This window comes from Pithys albifrons, chromosome 4 (genome assembly GCF_047495875.1).
Source record: "Pithys albifrons albifrons isolate INPA30051 chromosome 4, PitAlb_v1, whole genome shotgun sequence".
In the NCBI taxonomy this organism is placed as follows: Eukaryota; Metazoa; Chordata; class Aves; order Passeriformes; family Thamnophilidae; genus Pithys; species Pithys albifrons.
Genome location: NC_092461.1, coordinates 46415570 through 46435889, shown reverse-complemented (window position 1 = coordinate 46435889; position 20320 = coordinate 46415570). Strand labels below are relative to the sequence as shown.

Sequence of the window (20320 nt, the reverse complement as noted above, 5' to 3'; positions counted from 1 at the left end):
TTTTTTTTGTTTACTTAAAATCTTCAATACTGAAATTGGGATTGAAATTAGGCGCCTTATTTACTAAGAAACTCTTCATCTGTGTGGCTAGTGGTGAGCAGAAGCCATGATGTCGGAAGATATAGTGGAGAGCCACAGAGGTGGGCAGGGCTGGACACGGCCCCACTCCAGGCTGTGACCCGCTCGGGGCTTCCCCGGCCCGTGGCCAGGAACCCATCGCAGTGGTGTTTCAGTGCCCTTGGCGGCTCTGGGGCTCCTGCACAGAAACCGATGTATGGTCCTTGCCGGGCCGTGCCCTCCCGGATCCCGGGCAGGGAACGCACGGGCACTTCTGACGCCGAACCCGAACCACACCAGATGCCTCATCGCGGGCCCGCGCCCGAGTACAACCTCGTGTCTGGACGTGGCCAGTTTATGTGGACTATAAAATAGGAAATTAACCTGCAGCCCTTAAGTCTGGGCTCGGAGGTTTTAATCTCGGGCAGGCCTCTGGGCCCGCGGGCGGAACGGGACAGGATCGGCCCGAGGCGCGCCGGCCCGGGGATCGCCGTGCCCCCCGTGACTGCGCTGTCGGAGCGAACACGGGCCAGAGCAGCCCGGGCCCGGCCGGACAAGCGCCGACTGCCCCGCGTCCGGCCCCACCAGCTCCGGCCCTCCGGAAGCTGCGCTGCCACAGGGCTCCGCTCTCCCCGCCCGGCCGCGACGGCGATCGCGGAACAGACGCGGCCCCGCGGGAGCAGAGGCGGCGCCGCAGCGGCCCCGGCGGGACTGCGCGCGCGGCCCGGGCGTCGGGCGGGCCCGGACACGGCCGGGCCGGGCCGGGCCCGCTCCCGCCCCGCTGCGTCCCGCCAATGACGGCCGGGCCCGTCAGCGCGGCGCGTCACGGGGCGGCCGCCAAGATGGCGAAGGTGTCGGAGATGTACGACGTGACTTGGGAAGGTAACGCCGCGCAACCGGCGGAGCTCGCCCGGGACTGGGGCCGTGCCTGTCCCTGGACCGGCCTGTCCCCGCGGCGCGGCAGGGCCGGCGCCGGTGCCCTGGTGGGCCCGGGGGCTGGGGAGAGGGGCGGCGGGTGCGGCTCCTCGGGCTGTGGGCGGCTCGCCCTCTTGAACGGCCGCCAGTGCCCGGCCTTCGGTGTCGGCAGCTCCGGCGGTGAAGGCGCACCTCGCCCGGAGCGCCCCCCAGGCTCTGCAGCTCGCTTCCCCGGGCTCGGACCCCCGTCCCCCGGCCGTGGGCGCTCCTCCCGCTGCGCGGCCTCCCCCCAAGAACACACCGCCTCCAAGAGAAAATGCCCTCTGGGCTAGGCCAGCAGTTTGTGTCATAGTTCGTCTCTTGATAAACTGAAAATTACCTCATATTTTCGTAGAATACGATGATAAGCATTTCTGGGGGAACTCCAAAAAGCTCTAAAGTGACAAAAAAGTTTTTGAAAATCCCGCTCTCCACGTCTTTGTAGCTTTCATGTCTGTTTTATTGTGTTGGTGATTTATTTTTCATATAGCAGTACTGTTTGAAGTTTACTTGACTTTCTCAGTTCTGTCATAACCAGTTCTTCACATGTGAGCTCAAGACAGCACTCTGGCAAATGGCTGTCTGCTATCAGGAATAAATAAATGCTTCTCCATAATTTTGGCCATAAAGGGGAAACTTAGCTGTGTATCATATGCTACAAACATTGTATAGTAGAGAAGGTAATACAGGAAGAAGTTGTGTGATCTTTGGGTTTTATTTATTTACTGCCAATCTGTGAAGAAATAATTGAGCCATAGAACAATTGCCCAGTCATGAATTGTTGCTTAGTTTGGTTTGTGGGTAAGAGAAGGAATATTGCAGGGATTGTATTTTAGCAGATGCCTGTAACTTACCCATTGAAATAGTGCACATGCTGTCTTTCCTGCACCTTTTTTCAGAAGGACTCGGAGGCAAAACAAAATGGAATTCGAAACATTCAGTTTTCAGTTCAAATTGCATTAATCTTAGAAAATATTGAAGAAAATAGTCCTGTAACAGAATGAATAAAGATGAAGAAGTGGACTTGCTTGTCACTCTGTCTAGTGGTCAGTTTATAGGTAGCTTTGCTCTGGTATTTGCTTGCATCACCATGATGTCATTGACTAATTGGGATAAGCTTGGTTGCCTGTTCTTTAGTATCTCCAGTGAGCCGGTGTAAGAGGTGTGAAGCTCAGCTGTGTTAGAGAGTGGGCAGGCTGCTGTAAGGAAGGAGAGGTTGTAACATTGTTAGTGTTATTGTTAGACTTTTTCAGTTCTCTAAAAAAAAACTTGTGTAAAAAACTTCAGTTTTTATTTTGCTTTAACAGACATTGTTACAAACCCCAGAGATTTAGGTGTAGAGTTTTTTTTTTTCCTTCCTGTTGTTCTCAGATATCAGGGATTGGAAAGAAAAATTAGATTTTTTCACAGGATGGGGAACGTGCACTGTGGACTTGTCTCTGTACATTTAGCACCCTGGAGTTTTTGGTCAAGAGCATTGTGGAGTGTATCTTTATTATCCTCTTATGTAGAGGCCAGGTGTAGGATGTTCAAGCTTGCTGCTTTTGGACTTGGCTAATTCATGCCGAGGTGAGCATCCTAGAAATAACATCCATGTTCTTTTTCCAAGAGTTCTGATTAACATTTGTGGCATTGTGTGCATAGTTTTGCATATGGGTCTGTTGAAGGAGGAATTTTGGAGGACCAGTTAATGAGTTCTATCATATCAACTTCTCAGTTGGTATCTTCTATCCAAATGAAAAAGCTGGTGTGTAGGGGAAAATCTGTGTTAGTACAAGGGGCTGTCTCTTGTTTTAGAAGAACACATCTGAAAAATTCTGGGTTTTTTTCTCCTGCAACGGGTCATGAAAAGATTCTTCTTAAAGAAGAAGGCTTTTGTTCTTTCTCTTTGTGAACCTTTGCAGATCCCTGGTGCAACAAGGCTTTTCATGGGTGGGGTGATCCCTGCAGTATTGTGACTTAGTCCCTAGAAAAGAACTGGAACACAGTTCTAGGAATTTAACATAGCTCTTTTTGACTCTTTCTACAATGCTCAGTTTCTGTGAAACCAAGTGTATGGTTGATATTTATCTAAAAATGGCCATTATATACTTACATACTCCTTTCTAAACAAAACGTTTTAGACTTACATATTGCTTAAAGATGCATATGATTTGAGGTTACAGAAGCAGAATAACATGACAAATTAAATAGTTTGTACCTTGCTTTGCTCTTCACTCAGGCTCTTTGAGACAGAGATGGGAGTTCAACCATGATTAAATTTTAAGTAAAAACGTTTTACAGGTGGTTAGGAAAGATGACTGAAAATAACTGTGTTTTCCACTCTTGGAGTTGTTGTCTTTTTTTCTTTCTTTACTTTGTGTCTCAAGCTTTAAAGTGTATTTGGAGCACGGAAACCTCTCATTTAACTTAAGTGTCTTGATAAATGGACTTAAATGATCCAAACATGGATTCAGGGTGCTATGGTATTAAAAGAGAAGCTTATATGTGGTTATGCATCATATAGTTTACAGCTTATTTACTTGAGACAGAAGTGATATGTTGCTCCTTTTTGTGTGGTCACCGTTGCTAATTTTCCTATAGAAAATGGGGTATTTCCTGCTTCCTTAAAGTATAAAAGAGACTGTTTGGAGTGACAGGGAGCCAAGAACTGCAGCTCTGGCACGGGAGCATGATGGAATAGGTGAGCACATCAGATGGCAACTGGTGATGTGCAGCCTCTTACTAGGAGTTTCTTAAGCCATATAGAACTTCTTAGAGTAAATATTTACCATATTTTCAGTGGTACCTTGAAGATGAATTTGTGCCCTAAGTGAAAACGTTAAAAAACTCAAACACCTGTGTAACTTCATTTTAGGAGCAGGTTTTGGAGCACCCAAATTCACCTCTGTGCGTAGAATTAGCACAATCCGCAAGCAAGCAGCAGTTGTGACAATCAAGAACTACCAAAATAACAAGTGGCTTTCACGGAAAATGCATCTGACATATTGTCAGAATTGGACAGAATAAACCAGGGTTTCTTTTCTTTACCTTGCACAGAAGCATAATGGCATTAACATCTCAAACCTTGCTAAAATGAAGCTCTGACTTTCAGCTGGTGATAACTGATCTTTCTGAACATGTCTGAGTGCTGTCACAGCAACTCTCATTTCAGCCAATAATTCTCTTCCCTGGATATCAAAACCAAAAAGAGAAAGGGATGGTGTATTCTCTAAACTAGATTTCTTTTGAAATAAATTGAAAACAAGTGAAAACAATATTTTTTAAGATGTTTATTAGGTCATAATGCCTAGTCTCTGTATTGTTAAATTAGTATTGCTGTTTTCTATATTAAAAATCCCACTACTTAAGTAGTGGCACTTTAAAAGTTTTTGTTGCATGTTCATGTGAGAGAGACTTTTTTTCAAGGAATTCTTAATGGTGTGTTTATGTGAGGCCATTTTTTTGCAAATGTATGTATCCAGGGAACATGTTATATACAAAAAGAGAAAATTCCTAAAAAATTTAAGAACTTCAACACTTCTGTCTTTATTGTCTCTAGTCATTAGAGCCCACTTTAAAACATAAAATTTTTTCCTTCCTATGACTTAGGAACTGAATTCATATTTTGTTTGTATGGAAAGACTAGGAAATCATTTTATCTCCATCATTATCCATGTGAAATTAAGTGTTATTGAAGTGGTTTTGTTGTGTTATGTGCTCTCTTTGCTTTCCTAATTTTCAGTTGTAATCAAAGTGACAGATGAGTTTACTCTGGGTTTTATATATAAATTTATAGGGTTATATCAGGCAAAGATGAGACGGTGGAATTTTTTTTTTATGTTGAGGCCCTATTGACAGCTGAGTTTCAAGGTTAGAGGCAGCACCTGCAGGGCCCAGCTGAGCCCCCTGTGCCTCTGCCTGCACTTGCCACATGAGAGTGGACAGAGGTGAGCTGTGGTAGGAGATTTGGTGGCTGTAAGAGGAACAATGTACTTACAGAGCTCATTTGTATAATGGCTGTGGGGTCCCTGAGCTACTGCAGTGCCAGCAGCTCTATGTCAAGGTGACACTTTGGAGTCTGCCAGTGGTGGTCATTGCCTTCAGTTCATTGTGTGCTTTTAGATGTTGAGTGTTGGTACAAAGGTGAGCAATTCAGATCTATATAGATCCTGTGAGACTGGAGGCAGATATCAGTTGAGAAGAAGCAAGGCCACAGCTGCTGTTGTCCACTAAAGGAGAAATCACTCCCTAGGAGTTCTTAGCAACTCCCCAGAAGTTTCTCATGAGAACTCCTCAGGTTTCCCACAGGATACCGGAGATGTTCCTGAAAACATGATTTCACCAAACCCCACTGGACTTGTGAGATATGGATTATAACCAATTAGAGTTTGCAGTTAGATGGTGTGAAATTCAATTTAGCAAATTGAATGTAGCCTTAACCCTCTATAAACCATGTGCAGTGTGTAATAAAGGGCATTCACTTAATCACATTGGTCTGGTGCGTGGTGTCCTTATTCCTCCATGTATTTACTGTTTACTTTAGTTGAGGACTTGAAAACTATGATCCAACTCATCAATGAAAGTATAAGTATTTATAGGATTACTGCATATCTGGTTGCTCAAGCCAAATGAACTGACAGCTTAACAGATGCAAAAATAAAAACCAGGTTGTGTCTCTTGGCTTTGCAGTAGATGCTTGCATGGTTTTAGGCAAACATTGTGGCAAGCATGTCTGCTCGTTTGAACTCGTAAGGTTTTGATTTATATGTGTAAAGCTTGCCAGTCTAGGAAAACCCAGGTCTAAACCAAATGGATCAATTGCTCAGCCTGTATATGTGACAGGAGAAATCATAATTAAAACTAGACATTTCTTTACCATACTTTTTTTTCTTTGTTTGTTTTCCTAAAATCCCTGATTGCTCTCATACAGCCTTTGTATTGTGTGTCTCCAAGACTTAAGTTATTGTCTGGCTCTTTGGATAGCTTTCTATGTAAAAAATTATTATTTGACAATAGTGTAAAAAGCCATGTGTAAGTTTTACTGTAGTTTTTAGTGTTTTCTTTCTTCTGCCTTTCACATAAAAGTCAGTATTTCTAAAACTAGTCTTTTAATTGATTAACATTAATAAGAACCTTTTTTCACCTTATTTTTCAGTCATCAGCTGATGTTCTATTCTCTGTCCTACAGGTTTTTCTTTATTGCTGTAAATGCTGTACTTGCGTGATGAATGGTAAATGTGCATTCTGTTAATACATAATTGAGACACTATTCCACTTGGAATCACACTGGAATGAAGGCATTGGTAATTTCCAAGTAAATGAGTGTGTGGAAATTAGACAGCTTATTTATTTTTAAGCATTTAGCTTGTCAGTTTTTCTGAATGTTTGTGTTTTCTCACATTCTTGCTGTCTAATGTTGAATTTCCAGGGACCATCATGTGTCTAGAATTATTTAACTTTGCCCAGGCATATGAAATGTAACCCTGTGGTGGTTTTGGTTGAATTTCAAAAGACAAAATGTAGCACAATAACGCTCTTATGAGTGATCTGAGATCACTTCAGGTAGATGGAACAACATTCAGTGCTTAATTTTTAACTGTCATTTACATTAAGTGTGTTTTGATGTGCAAGAAAAACTGACAGTGTTTAGGTCTGTCATTGTATTTGTTTTTCCAGCTGTTGTAAAGTTTTTAAAAAATACTGGCAACATTTATCCTGGTACCTTCTTATTAGTAAAGCCACTATCTGGTAATGAAAACTATTTTCCTAAAGTTTTCTCAAAATTTTTTCTTGTATATAGATCATCTACATGTACATAAATGTCTGTGTATATAACATCACATTCTTAGTGATCTCCTGATCAGAGGATAAGTAAAGCCTGGGCTCGGTGGCACTCTCTAGCTGACTTCATGAATATGCCTTCTCTCTTGGAGATCTGATGCACAGTAAATATACGCTTGAAACAGAAGTCCCAATGTTAAAATAAACCATCTTTTCTATCTTGCCTAGATAAACAGTGATACTTTTTTATACCTTTGTGTACTTCCCTGGTGTAGAAAGCCTTCAATTCCAAGTCTGCCTTTCTTGAAGCTCCTTGCTCTAGGAATGCGTAGATTCTTTTTAGAGTGGAAGTTATAGTAGTTTTTCACATACTTCAAGAGAAGATTTATTTACCTGTAACAGAAGCACAATTAGTATTGGTTTTAAATATGTGCAACTACTTGGAAGAAATCTCTTGTAGCCTATTTTATCTAATCTTGGATAATTTTATTTATTGGATAACTAGGTATACCTTTCTTTAGTGCATATGTTGCTGGCCTGAGAGACTGCAAACTTAGAAGCTGAATTAATTGTATGAGCATGAGCACAGTTTCTGTAATAGGGTTCCAGAGGTCTGGTACCTCTATCTGTTCTCTGGTAGTGTTTTAATATTAGTTGAACTCACTTTTTTTAGTTCTATTGCTCTCTAAACCCATTCTTCCTAGGCATAGCTTCCAGAAATTACATTAAAATTGTATTACTAGCTGTAAATACCATTTTTTTTTCTTCCACTTGCACACAGATATGCGTGATAAAATGAGGAAATGGAGGGAAGAAAACTACAGAAACAGTGAACAAATAGTGGATGTTGGAGAAGAGTTAATTAATGAATATGCATCTAAACTTGGAGATGACAGTGAGTAAACAATCATTATTTTTAAAGTTTACATTGTCTGATTTGGTTTTCTCTTTTCAGTCTCTGTTTTATTTAACAGCCTTTTTGTTGTTTTTCTGTATGTGATAGTGATGAAATATAAATTACTTTCATAGGCTAATAGGCTGCTGTAATCTCAAGAGTTTTATTTTTTTCTCAAATAGAAGCAGCAGGGAACAGGTGTAGGAATTACCTGGTAGAACTGTTAGCTTGCTATATTAGTAGTTACACCATTATGTGAAAACTTTGTATGAAACTGTTACTTAGCCATTATTTGACTAATTTTCTGTTCTTCAGCACTGTGGTAAAAACTGAAAAGTGTCTGATCAGACAGCAAGTCCTAATGGGGATCTGTTTAGAAGACTGCAGTTACAGTGTTGGGAAAAATAGACAATTAGAGCTTTTTTTGCCTTTCAAAATGTCAGAAGGTACTTAAGTACTAAGAGCACTAAATTGCTTAAATATGTTTTTAATTAATTCCAGCAGTTTCTTAATTTGTCCCTGTTTCAGCAGTGATCCATGGGAGTAGAAAGGGGGAAAATGTACAGACAGAATTAGTTTGTCCTATTTACAGCATAAGTGCTTCTTATTGTCTGACACCACCCCCTCCCCCCAGTTATCTGCATTTATTGTCTCTTTTCTGTCTAGTTTGGATAATTTATGAACAGGTGATGATTGCTGCCCTGGACTGCAGTCGAGATGATTTGGCATTGGTAAGTTTTCAAGTTGACTTTTCCTTCATACTGTAAGTTTTTGTTCTGGATGTCTCTTCCAGATAGTTTTTTGAACAGTTATAGGATATTCTGAACTCCACAGCTTGGCCTGGTAGAAAGAATGTCTATCAAGAAATACACTGCTGGGAAGAAACCGCCCCCACCTACCTTCTCTAATGTGTAACTTTTGTTTAGACAGATCACATGTCCTCCAGTAGCCATGAAAATATTTAGAGCTACTCTGGTATGGGCTAAATGTCAAGAATAATATTGAAGTTGCCATATTGTACAGACAGTGTTTATTGAAAACCTCTCAAATTATATTGTTTTTTTGAATGTTTTGAGGTAAAATGTCCCATTATACGTATCATATTATATGTCATGTTGGCTGCCATCAAAGAAAGTCATTGACATGTTGGAGCAGGTCTTCAAGATGAATGAGGAGCTGAACTGCATAATGGATAGGGAAAAACTGAGAGATCTTAGTTTAAATCTTGAAAAAGCCAAGAAGGGATTTTACTGTTATCTTTGAATATATGCTAATGGGAAGGAATAAAGAAGATGGACACATATTTTCATAATTATGCAACAGAAGACAAGTGTTTAGATGTAAGCTGCAACAAAGGAAATTCCAACTAGATATTAGGAAAAACTTAGTAAACACTTTATGACAAATGGTACAGAGAAACTGTAGAATCTCCATTGGAAATGTTTAAAAATAGGTTGGGATATGGCTCTGCACTTCCTTGTAAACTAGCTTTGTTTTGAATAGGAATTTGGAGCAGGTGAACTGCAAAGGTTCCATGCAATCCAAATTATTTAGTGAGTGTTGATAAAAATATTGTTAATGAGTGTCTGAGTTTTGTCAATTTTTATGCAAATTTATTTGAGTGATAAAAATACCAATTTAGATAAAAGTAGTTTGTTTTTAACTGTGACATCTGTTCATTAGATTAAAAATAGAAAAAAACCACTGAAACAAAAAAATCCACCAAACAAGTAAGCTTGGCTGATACTTTCAAGGCAACAACGGGAAAAGGGACAATTGTATTTTACTCAAAAAAATCTAATAATCTTTTTACCCCTCCTTCACAAAACAATGAAAAAAACCAGAGGCTTTTCTTGTGCCCTGAAAGCCATTGAGCTTGAGCTTATTCTAAGTGAAAAGACATTTTCAGGGCTCCAGGTCTTTCATGGGGATTACTCCTCCAGTGCCTTGGTCTCTGTCAGATGGCAAAATACTTCATAAAGTCTTTGAGCTTCATGTGATGTCATTTGGGTGAAACTCAAAGCAAAGGATCAGAGTAGAGGCTGTAGTTGGGAGAAGGACAGTTTGAAAGTAGGCAGAACTAGGCAAGTTTATCTTGCATCCCATATGTATGTGGTAAAATGGAGTATGCTGGAAAATACAGCACAAGACTTTGAACTTGTTGTGAACCCACTGAATTTCCCTCTCTTTTGTTCCTCAGAAGAAAATACTGCTGCAGTATAGCTGTCTGTTTAAAGAAAAACAAATAGACTTACTGTTTAAATAAATACATTTCTGTCTCCTGATTTATATGTAAAAGAGTTTTGGTCTTTGTTTTCAGGGTCTTTTAAGGAAGACTTCCACAAAGTTCTTGAGCGAGCCAGTGTTGAAAGATCAGTTGTGAAACACTTTTTGTTTTTACTAACCCTGGCAGGGATTTTAAATTTCAGTTTCTGTGCCCTTGAAGGAGTATTGCTTGACATGAAGGGAACACAACATTTTATATGCAGCTCAGAAAGAAGGTTAAAAACTTAGAAGGAAGCCTTAGTCCTGATTTTTATTTTTTTAATTTGACTGATTTATAATAAAGAAGTAGTTAATTCAAACAAGTCAGCATCATATGTGGCATTTTACTACAGCTCCAAAGTAGACAAACAGCTTTGGAACTTCTGTTTTTTTAGCAATGAGCTCTTGACAGCTGTGATGCATTTTGCTTAGGGGGATAGATCTCATCTGCTCCATATGCAAAGGCTAAGGTGGTTTTCAGAGTAATTTATCTGACTTTTTTATTTGTCTTTCCTCTGTTTATTACTGTTGTTCTTTCTGTCCTGCACAAAATGACTATGTAAGGTGTGTTCCTGCTGCAACCAGCCTGTTTTATGCACATGTTTTAGTGCAATCACCTTGGCAGCACTTGAACTACCAGTGTTTTACCTGTTGAAGTCCAAGTTTATATTTCTTTGCCTTTGTCAGACCTTTAAAATTAAAACCCATGATTAAAAAGAAATCAGAAAGCAAATTAAGCACAAATGAAAGTTCACATTGAAATTATGTTTGCCATTGTAACTGCTGAGTTTCTGAGAGAATCTTAAAAGTAGGTTATTGACATGGTGCACAGCCAGTCCTGAATAACATAAACCATTTTGAGGATTGCAAGTTTAAATTTAAAAAGCGGAAATTCAGTGTAGCTGAGTCCAGAATATTTTGAAGATATACCTAGTGTAGTTAATTCATGCACTTGTTTGTTACTTTCTCACAACTTTTTCTGTCACTTTATTGTGCCTGATAGTGTAACCTACAGGATTTTATTTTGGCCTTTTGGCTGTAGTGTTTGGTTAACTAATGATTGTGTAGTCAGATCTAATGTGAACAATTCTGATTGTGTATTACTCCTGCACTTGGATACTGGTTCTTTCATATTGTCAGTGAGGTATTTTAGGTGTCAATGTCCTTCTTCAGATTGTGGAGTTTAGTATTATTGTAAATTTTACAATTTTTGTTAATTGAACATTCTATTGGAGAAAAGTAGCACATATATTTATGCAAAAAAATCACCATCCTTGATTCCCTGGTCACTGGACCACAGTGTGGATTTATTGCCCACAAAAGTTCTTTTTAAAGTCTACAAGGTTGTTTGGGTTTTAAAAGCTGGAGTGAAACTAGTTTTCTGGAATTTTATGTTCACAGGTTAGTTCAGGCATCATGTAATACACTGCTAAGTACATGTAGCTTTTTATGACTAGAGCAGCAGCAGTTCACTTAAACCTCACTCGAAGTGCCAGTAAACCATTTCTGTACTAGATCTGAGCTTTTCTATGTGAAATTTTACTGTTAGAGTCTTGGTCCATTGCAAGCTAAGTTGATTGTGATGAAAATCGTCTCTGTGCATACTTGAGGCTAAGCATTACTACTTTGGTTACTGTTTCCTTTCTCTCATCCTTTTCTGGTTTTTAGCATCTTGGAGAGATATGAATATTCCTCTTGGATATGCTCTAGCAACCTGTTTATCTACAAAAACTAGTTGTTACTTCTGTACTTTTTCTTTTGACCAGTGGATGTGATGAGATGGAACAGATTATGTAGATAGACCTCTGCTAAAATCTTAGGTCTGAAGAACAAGTTTCTAAGCTGAGTTGTATAAATAACCATCCAGCAGAGGAGGATTCAGTGTGAAGCTTTTAACAAGATTCAAACCACTGGTCTGTTTGACAGCTGTGGATTTTCCTGCCTCCCACCATAATGAGCCAGCTACAAACTTTGCAATGCTGTCTAGCCATGTTCATGGTATGGTTACAAGCTAGTTTGCTTTGGGGAAGTTGTGACTCAGTCCCTCTATCAAATATCCTTTTTCGCTAATCCAGAGCAATCTGCCTGTGATGAATCCTTTTTATCCTTCCCAGGTGTCTCTCTGATTTCAGGAGTTAAAAACTATGCCTCTTCTGCCAACAGGCTGTACCCAAGCCAGTGACAAACATTTTCTTTGGATTTCAAAGTTTTATTTTAAAAATAAATATGGCGCATTGTATTAGCATAGTTTGTTCCATTGTGAGATACCCATTTATTAAAGAAGTACCACATAAGCTCTTACTGTCTTTATTTTTTTTACTGTCTTGTGTTATGATTATGCAGCAACTGAGTAGACTTAAAGTTTTAATAGTATCAGGGGTGTTTTAGTAGATAAGTTTCATTTTCTAGGCAAACAGCTGTTTCCAAGGGCGCCTGACAATCTTAATGACCTGTATGGAAGATATTTCTTAAAATTAGTCTTCTAATAGAGAGAGTTGTTTCTGACCTTCTCTTTATCAATGCATTTCATTGCTCATTTCAAAAGTTGGTATTTACTTTTACTCAAAACTGTCATTCCAAGTTGTTGAATTACCAGCCAAGTTTTTTTGGTTTTGTTTTTTAATTTTAGCTCCTGGCTTCTGTGTAGTTGATCATATTCACAATAGTGTTTTTGGTTCTTTGTATAGTTTTGTCTTCAGGAACTACGGCGGCAGTTTCCTGGAAGTCACAGAGTTAAACGATTAACTGGAATGAGATTTGAAGCTATGGAAAGGTAAAACATGAATTTTAAAAAATGTACTTTCTGTCTGGAAAAGTGCTTGCTTTTTCTTAAAAAAGCATTCAGGCATTACAAAGTCATGGCAAAACAATGCTAGGCAGTTTCTTCATAGGAAATAACAGTGTGCATGATCATATTATAATTTTAAGACATCTGTATTGTGTTTTTTCAGGTACTATGCAGTGTTTCATTTTTTCAATCTTGCCATCAGATTTCATAGATCAGAGAGATCTCTTACTTGTAAGAATAAGTCCTTATGCAGTAAAACACTGTGCACTTTTTTTGGCAAATTCTGTGAGGTGTATGTTTTATCTCACAGAGCTAGAGCAGAATGTGAAAATCAGTGCCAGCATTTTTTTGCCTTAATTGTTCTTCTATGCTCCTAATTACAGCAGGATGCAGCTCTTTATCATTGTTTTCTGAGTGTGGGTAAATGAGCTTAATAGAGGTTAAATTTATAGAGTTTGCTATAAAAATGACTCAACGAAACATATGGAATAGAATGGCAGAACCTAAAAATTAGACTGACGTTTTGAAATATCCTATAGGATGGTTATAGCATGCTAAGTTTAAAAGGAATTACTGTAACAGTGAATAGATTAAAACTTTGTCTTTCCAAGATGAATGACCTCAAGACTTGAGGATGAACTTTATTGTCCACCTTTCTCCTTGGATACATCTTTGATGTCAACATTCTGTTCTAAAGCACTTGTCATCGGTGTTGAGGAGGACTCCATCTTTCGGTGCCTTTGAGTGCTATCAAATCTGTTCTCTGCCTCATTTTGCATACAGAGTTGGTGAGGTTTGGAGTCTTTGGGCCATCTTGATACAAGAAATTGGAAGTACATCAAAAATGCTTTTTATAAAGATACTTATTTATCAAAGGTTCTTCTTTCATTATATTGTTGGAAAATTAACTTTGAAAATGGCATTTGATATGAGCCACCAATGATTGTCCATTGCGTGGATCAAAAAGAAGGAGTAACTGGACTCCAGCCACAGGAGCCATCTCAGGGAGACAGATGGTCCATATTTTGCACACACTTTATATCAAATACACGTTAGTGAAAAATTTCCATTAAACTTAGCGCTCTTGTCTTCATTTTATGTAGGGTAGGAGGACAGTGAGAAAATGGCAGCAGATTTTCACCCTTCCTGAAACCTATTCAAAAGTACAATAGATCATAATTCAGTTCAGGTTTATATGACTACACTGGAGATGTTATTGCATGGGAGTAGATCTTTGTGGGAGATGACTGCTGCACAAACATTATGTGTGGCTTCATCAGTGAAGTGCTAGTGAACCACAGCTTTCTGAAAGTGCTCATCAAAATGTGTCTGTCAGGTTAGATCTTTGAGATCGGAGTATCAGGGAGCAGAGGCATTAAAAAAAGCTGAGGTTTCATCTTCATAGATTTTTCTCTAGAAGTCAAAGAAAGAGGCTTCAGCTTTGGGTTGTCTTGAACAAGAACCTATTTGTAAGTGCTCTAAGCCATGCCTTGGAGAAGCCTGTCTGTCTCCACTATTTGTAAAGGGAGTCCAGAAAGTCTAGGAAAACTTAGATTACATTTTCAATTGCAGAGGTGAAACTTTTGTTAAATTCTAAGTGACTTGCAGGATCTAAGAAGGATCCTGCTTTCCCCAAAAGAAAGAGAAAAAAATGAAGAACATCCCTGTAGACTGAGACATCCTTGCAGACATTTGCTAATCAAAATAATATCCTGGAACTTCACCATGTAAAGCTGGGATTATGGCTATCATGTTCAGTCTTCGAAAATCCATCTGATAAGGTAGCAACTAACAGAGAACAGAAATACAGCATTTTACAGCACATCTGCTCTAGTCTGTAGCAGTCACCTTCTTCAGGTTTCTGCTTTACACTTCCTTTCACATTTGCTCTCATACCTTATGGTAACTGGACTAGACAGCTGAGCTGTGCTTATGTCAGCAGTCCTTAGGGAACAGTGAGAGTATGTAAATGAGTGTCCAAAGTGAGAAGGAACATGTAGCATCAAAAATCTGCCAGCAGATTTGTCAAACTACACTATACTTGTCAAACTATACACGAAGACACAGTATATACCCTAGTTGTATGGTAATAGCACAACAGCTGTATACTCGAATGTGTTTTGAATTGAATTATTTCATTTGTCCAGTTTGGGTCATGTTCACAGTTGACTGAATGCACAGATCTGTTTCCCAGTAGGTTTGAAGTGCCCATAGCACCTGAAGTAACCTGTTTTCAGCATACTTCAAATAGCAGAATTAATTAATAAAAACTGATGGTGGAAAATATTTTCTTTCAGGATTTATGTTGTAGTCTGGGATAGATGCTTTTGTGAATCCTTTCAGTTTACTGTATGGAGCTGCTTTTACTTTTTAAAGTCACAAAAAAGAATCTTACATGAAGTTTTTAATTACAACAATGAAGTGAAATGTCATGAATTTGGATGGCTTTTAAAATTTTGGGATTTCTGTTTCTTGGGAGATAGGAGGAGAGTGTGGTTATGGTGGTTGGACCTGTTTGGTATAGAAAAAGAGGACAGGAGAGTAAGATACTGAGTGTAAAAGTTTGCTGCTGAAACAGTATTCCATGAAGTAATTACCATGGGTTTTTTTAACTTGGTGACATAGAATACTGTTGTTGATATTTAGCACTCAAATGAATTTCTTATTAATAAAATTTGCTTAGTATATGTATATTATTTTTCACTATAGAAAGTGCAGGAGCGTTATTAACTACTGCAAAGGCAGTCAAAAATTAGGAATTTTGTCTTAGCATAAATAAATGCAAATGATTTCTTTGAACAGGTATGATGATGCTATCCAGTTATATGATAGAATTTTACAAGAAGATTCAACGAATACAGTAAGTTTAAAAGATACTTCTAAACTGCAATGATTTGTTGTTAGAAATTGTGACTATGTTTTCTGTTTCACTATGCATGTCTGTATTAGTGTATTTGTTTCCTTTAGTTTCCTAGTATAATAACCTATATTACCTTTGTTTCATTATAAGATGTGATATAATATCTGCTTAAGCACTGGTTTTAGAAGATAGGATTATAACTAACCATTTCCCAGCAGTCCTAGTGGCGTTTAAATTGGGTCTTTCAGCTCTTTCATTTCCCTCAATATTTGACATTACAAGAATAATATGGTCTGCCATGTGTCTTCTGTATTCCTAATGCTTAATCTCACTTAATGATTAGCTATGAATACACTCAGGTAGTGCTTGAATAGCAGTTATTTTGGTTTATTGTCTGGGATATTTTACTAGCTCTTGAATCAAAATGCATAAAGCATGCCAATCATATAAAACAAAATCTGAGACAGACTGTACTGTTCTTTTAAGCATTTTTTCAATAACTGGTGGTAGAAGCCACAGTGAGCTATTAGATGCCAAAATAAAAGTCTACAGAAACTTGTAGCAATATATTTTCATGCAACAATAGAACTAGAAATGTAATGAAACTGGAGTTTCAAAATTTTGTATGACATGTTGGAGGGTCAGTTGATTATTATTAATCATTGAGGGTATATGTTTGTTTACTTGATTTTGAGGAACTGTTTATTGGGTAAACGTCTGTGTAAATGTAATACTTGGGCTATTGCAGATGTTTTGGCAGCCTCAGGTCAACCTTCCTAGGTGTGTGTTGAACCCCTGCCTTTCTTTGGTCAGCTTATTTGATGTGGTCTGCGGTTCAGGAGGGGAAAACCCACAGAACCACAGATAACTGGGATTATATATGGTATGCCAGAGCTGGATATAGATCAAGAGCAATCACTTAAAGTAAGTAAACCACTAAAAAAGCCCACAAAACAAAATAAAAAACAAAGAAAAACAGTAAAAAACACCCCCAAACCACTGCAAAGTTATTTTCAAGGTAATACATTGAAAAACATTAGTACCAAGTTACACACTTTGACAACAGCTAGGATAAAGTTTGTCTGTGAGCAGTGATAGAACTGAGATGTCTTGTGCAAGAGTAAAAAGAACTATTTCAATTCTTCATTTTTATTTTTCACTCTCCCTGGAGCAGTAGAAATTTGAGCTCAAGAAGTTGTGAGTACAAGATACGTAGCTGGCCTCAGTAAATGGTGGATTTTTATCGGTGTGTGGCCCAAAGAGTTTCAGAGACTTAAGTGTCATTTTAGACCAGTATGGACCCATTTAAAGCAAAGTCACAAGAACAGGTCATCTAGGTGCACTTTATGACCTTTTGCTGACGCCAGTGGAAGATGGAGGACCATAGTACAATGACTTCTGTGAACCACAGATCTTTGAAGTGTGCATTGTTGGCAATGTTACTCTTCAGCTGTCGCAACATAGCTAACGTCATCTGAATGGTTTGTTGGATGGTTTTGTAAAATAAAATGATATGTTGAAATAAGTAAAAAGCCAGATGACTCCCTAATTTCAATTTGCTCTGTAACAAAATCATAAAGATTCATAAAGTTGTAATATTTAGAAGTATAAGTTGTAAATACTAGAAAAGCTGCATGGTTGGATTTCTTAAGATCTGAGAATAGAGTTGGAGAGTGTTGAATGCGAAGTGAAAGTTCCTTGCTGTAGAACTGTAGAATAGGTTGAGTAAGCCTTGGTGTGAAAAGTGAAGGTTAAATAGAAAGTTTTGATAAATTGTCGTGCACATTTCTCTGTGTTTTTTACCTGTTAATTGTTTCCATGTAGACATGTGGTTGCTGTAGGAAGATAAGTATTTCAAGGTTCTGAAAAAAACAACTGCTGCTGAGTTTGCCTTGGCACTCGCCTTACCTTACAGAAATTTCTTCTAGTCTGCTGACACATTGCTTATATACATTAGGCATTTTGGCAAGTCCTTAAAGTGAAACACAGACATTTGTTCACGCAAATAATGTAAAAATCATACTTTGCATTGACTGATCAAATAGAAGCATGGAAAAAGCTTTTCCAAAAAATTATTTCTTCTACACACATAGCAGACTTTTCCATTACGACAAGTGAACTTTCAACTGAAATTATGTAATGGACTTCGGGTTGAGGTTTTGTTGCATGCAAAATGCTGAAATTAAGGTAACAGTAATAATTTTATTTAATCCCTTAGGCTAGAATTCAAAGTAGTCCTTGTTTTTAAAAGATGATCATCTCTCAATGTTTTATCTCACTCTGAGTTTACTTGCTGAAAAAGATGACTCATTTCACAGTGAAACAATGCTAATGTAACTTCAGAGATTTTGTTTCACGTAGGCGTTGAGTAATGGTCTGTCTCTTTTCTAAAGACTTTAACATTAATGAATGAAATGTGAGTCCTGTGAAATGCACAACTTGCACAGATTTCAATAGCGTAAGATCTGGAACCTTTTCTATTCTTGTCCATTTTAGTTGAAATGAAGCTCAAACTGGAACATTACTGTGTTATGAAGTGTGAAGAATATTTTCTATTGCAGGGCCTTTTTTATTAATTAAAATTTCATTTAGTATCTGGTTGAAAATCTTTATACTGATGCCACACAGTGACCAAGTTATTTGTAGATTTTCAGATAAAATGCTTATTCTGTTTCTGAACAGAAAAAATAGGGTCATTGGTTTTTTAATAGTGTTGGTATAGCAGACTTTTTTGTTTGTTTTTGCTGTTAATGTATTGCATTGACAAATCCTTATCTTGCACTGCTGTGAAAGAAGGAGTGTTAGACATTGAAATACTTGTGTCAGTCGGGCCCTTCTTGACGGGGCCTGTCCAGGAGTGCAAGGAAGATTCTTGATGAGGAAGGAAATTGAGTTCATGTGGTCAAGTCTTAGGTTAGCATCTAACCCACTCCACTGACATCCTGATGCATCTGCAGTTTTTCCTGATTATTCAGCTTAGCCATCAAGAAGATTGAAGAGCACTTGGTGAACACCAGGGGAAAGTGAGATAAGACACAAAGTTCTGTCTTAATTCTAATCCACAGAAGATGTGATATCTTTATTAGGATAATTCTTTTGCTGTTTTTCTTGCCACTTTTTCAACTAAGCTTTTAATATAACAAGACACTCTGTATGCTTGCTTAGCTTAGGGTATGTGGATAATCTCATTAACTTCATGGGATTAGTAATATAATTGTGTGAACAAAGAATTAGAAATTAAAATTTTCATAATAAAACAGTGTTCTGAGTGAAGCTGTTGTTTTCTACTGTTTATGAAATACTTGGCTAACAACTCTGTTGTTTATGGGAGTGGGCAGGAAAACGTGTATGCATAGGGTCAAATGAAGTTACACTTTCCCATACTATTTTCAGATTCTTTTTGTAGACAAGCTGTCCATCTTTCAGAAGAAGCACAGGAGGTGGCTGAAGACCTGTGGGAATCCAGAGTAGTAGAAAGATTCAGAGCAAGATCTTAATATCATGTAAATAGTCAGCAATTTTATTTCATGAATATCTGAGTTTGTGCATGACTACCATTGATAACTACCATTGGTAACTTTTTTCCTCAGCTCCTTATCTCTACTAAGTAAGATGAGAATAATGAGCACTAAATTTGAGCATTGGATATCTGTTTTGTCATCTCAGCGGTGATAATTCCTTAAAACTGCTGGAGTAGCTGTGTGTTCATTTTGAACAGAGACATCCTGGGAAGAACTCGCAGCTTTGTGCATTTATCTACAGGATGTTCTAAGTTGCAAAAAGGAAAATAGCTCAGGAAATGAAATATCTACTAATAGGGGGAATTTTCTCAAGTGATGTGTGAGTTTCATTAAATATATTGGCAGCACTGCCAGGAAAAACACAAGTAGTCCTAAACTTGAATGTGTATCGTGGTAGTTTTAAAGGGAATCAAGAGCTTGGCACTGTGTCTGATACAGGATAGGGTTGGTGAGGGGCATGAAGAACTGTAGCTGCCATTTTGATTAGTTCCCAGTGAGAACTGATGGTCAAGTTGGGAATGAAGTATGTAGTTCCTAAAGAAATGTTCTTTGCTTTTGACAGTTGGAGCATCATTTTTGTTTGCAGGGTTTTTTTTCTTCTTCAGTGATGATCGGTGAAGTGAGAGCAGAGTGCATTCCATCATTTTTCGTGTGTTTTGTAAGCATAGCTCTTTTAAATGTTGATAGAGATTTTGTCCCTTGAAGTGAGGTTGAAAATATTTAATGCCTCTACATTCTTATGTTACTGTTGGTTGTTGTTTTATGCTCTGGCAATGCTCAAGACTTTAGGGATCTTCTACACTTTTCTTCCCTATAAGTTTAAGAAATCCTAAGGTCTAGCAGTTCTTGTTGTCATTCTGTGCCTTGAAACCCTGCTGCTCTTCTGAGTGTCATGTTTTTTCCTGTATTTGGGTGAGAAATGAGAGGACAGAATGGCAGTCAGTATTAGAAATACAAGAGTATTCAGGAGTTACAAGTAAGATAATGGTGTCACTGGTGTGTTCACTTCTGTATTCTTTTCAGGTAATTCCAGTATCCCAGTATTTTTGCTTTGGGTTTTGGGGCAGTGTTTTTGGATGTTTTTATTGAACTGATATTTTGTAGACCTGTTTGTTGCAACTCCAGCATCTTCCTCCTAACTGGAAAAATTCAGACAGGTTTTCTGTGTATGTGAAATTAGTATTGTTTTACCCTACATACAACCCTTAATCTATATG

The 20320-nt window shown here is 38.3% G+C and overlaps 1 protein-coding gene across 2 annotated transcripts in view; it reads left to right on the top strand.

Moving 5' to 3' along the window:
* The first annotated feature begins 698 nt into the window (after positions 1 to 698).
* EMC2 (ER membrane protein complex subunit 2) overlaps positions 699 to 20320 on the top strand; it is a 44615-nt gene continuing 24993 nt past the window's right edge. The window contains exons 1-6 of one of the 2 annotated variants that reach the window (XM_071553984.1): positions 889 to 939; positions 6182 to 6224; positions 7556 to 7669; positions 8336 to 8400; positions 12622 to 12707; positions 15525 to 15582. In XM_071553984.1, the coding sequence (XP_071410085.1) occupies positions 6218 to 6224; positions 7556 to 7669; positions 8336 to 8400; positions 12622 to 12707; positions 15525 to 15582 (330 nt within the window). In that variant the 5' untranslated portion in view covers positions 889 to 939; positions 6182 to 6217. Of the gene's footprint in view, positions 940 to 6181; positions 6225 to 7555; positions 7670 to 8335; positions 8401 to 12621; positions 12708 to 15524; positions 15583 to 20320 lie in introns of both variants that reach the window. The other variant, XM_071553983.1, reaches the window with a different exon arrangement.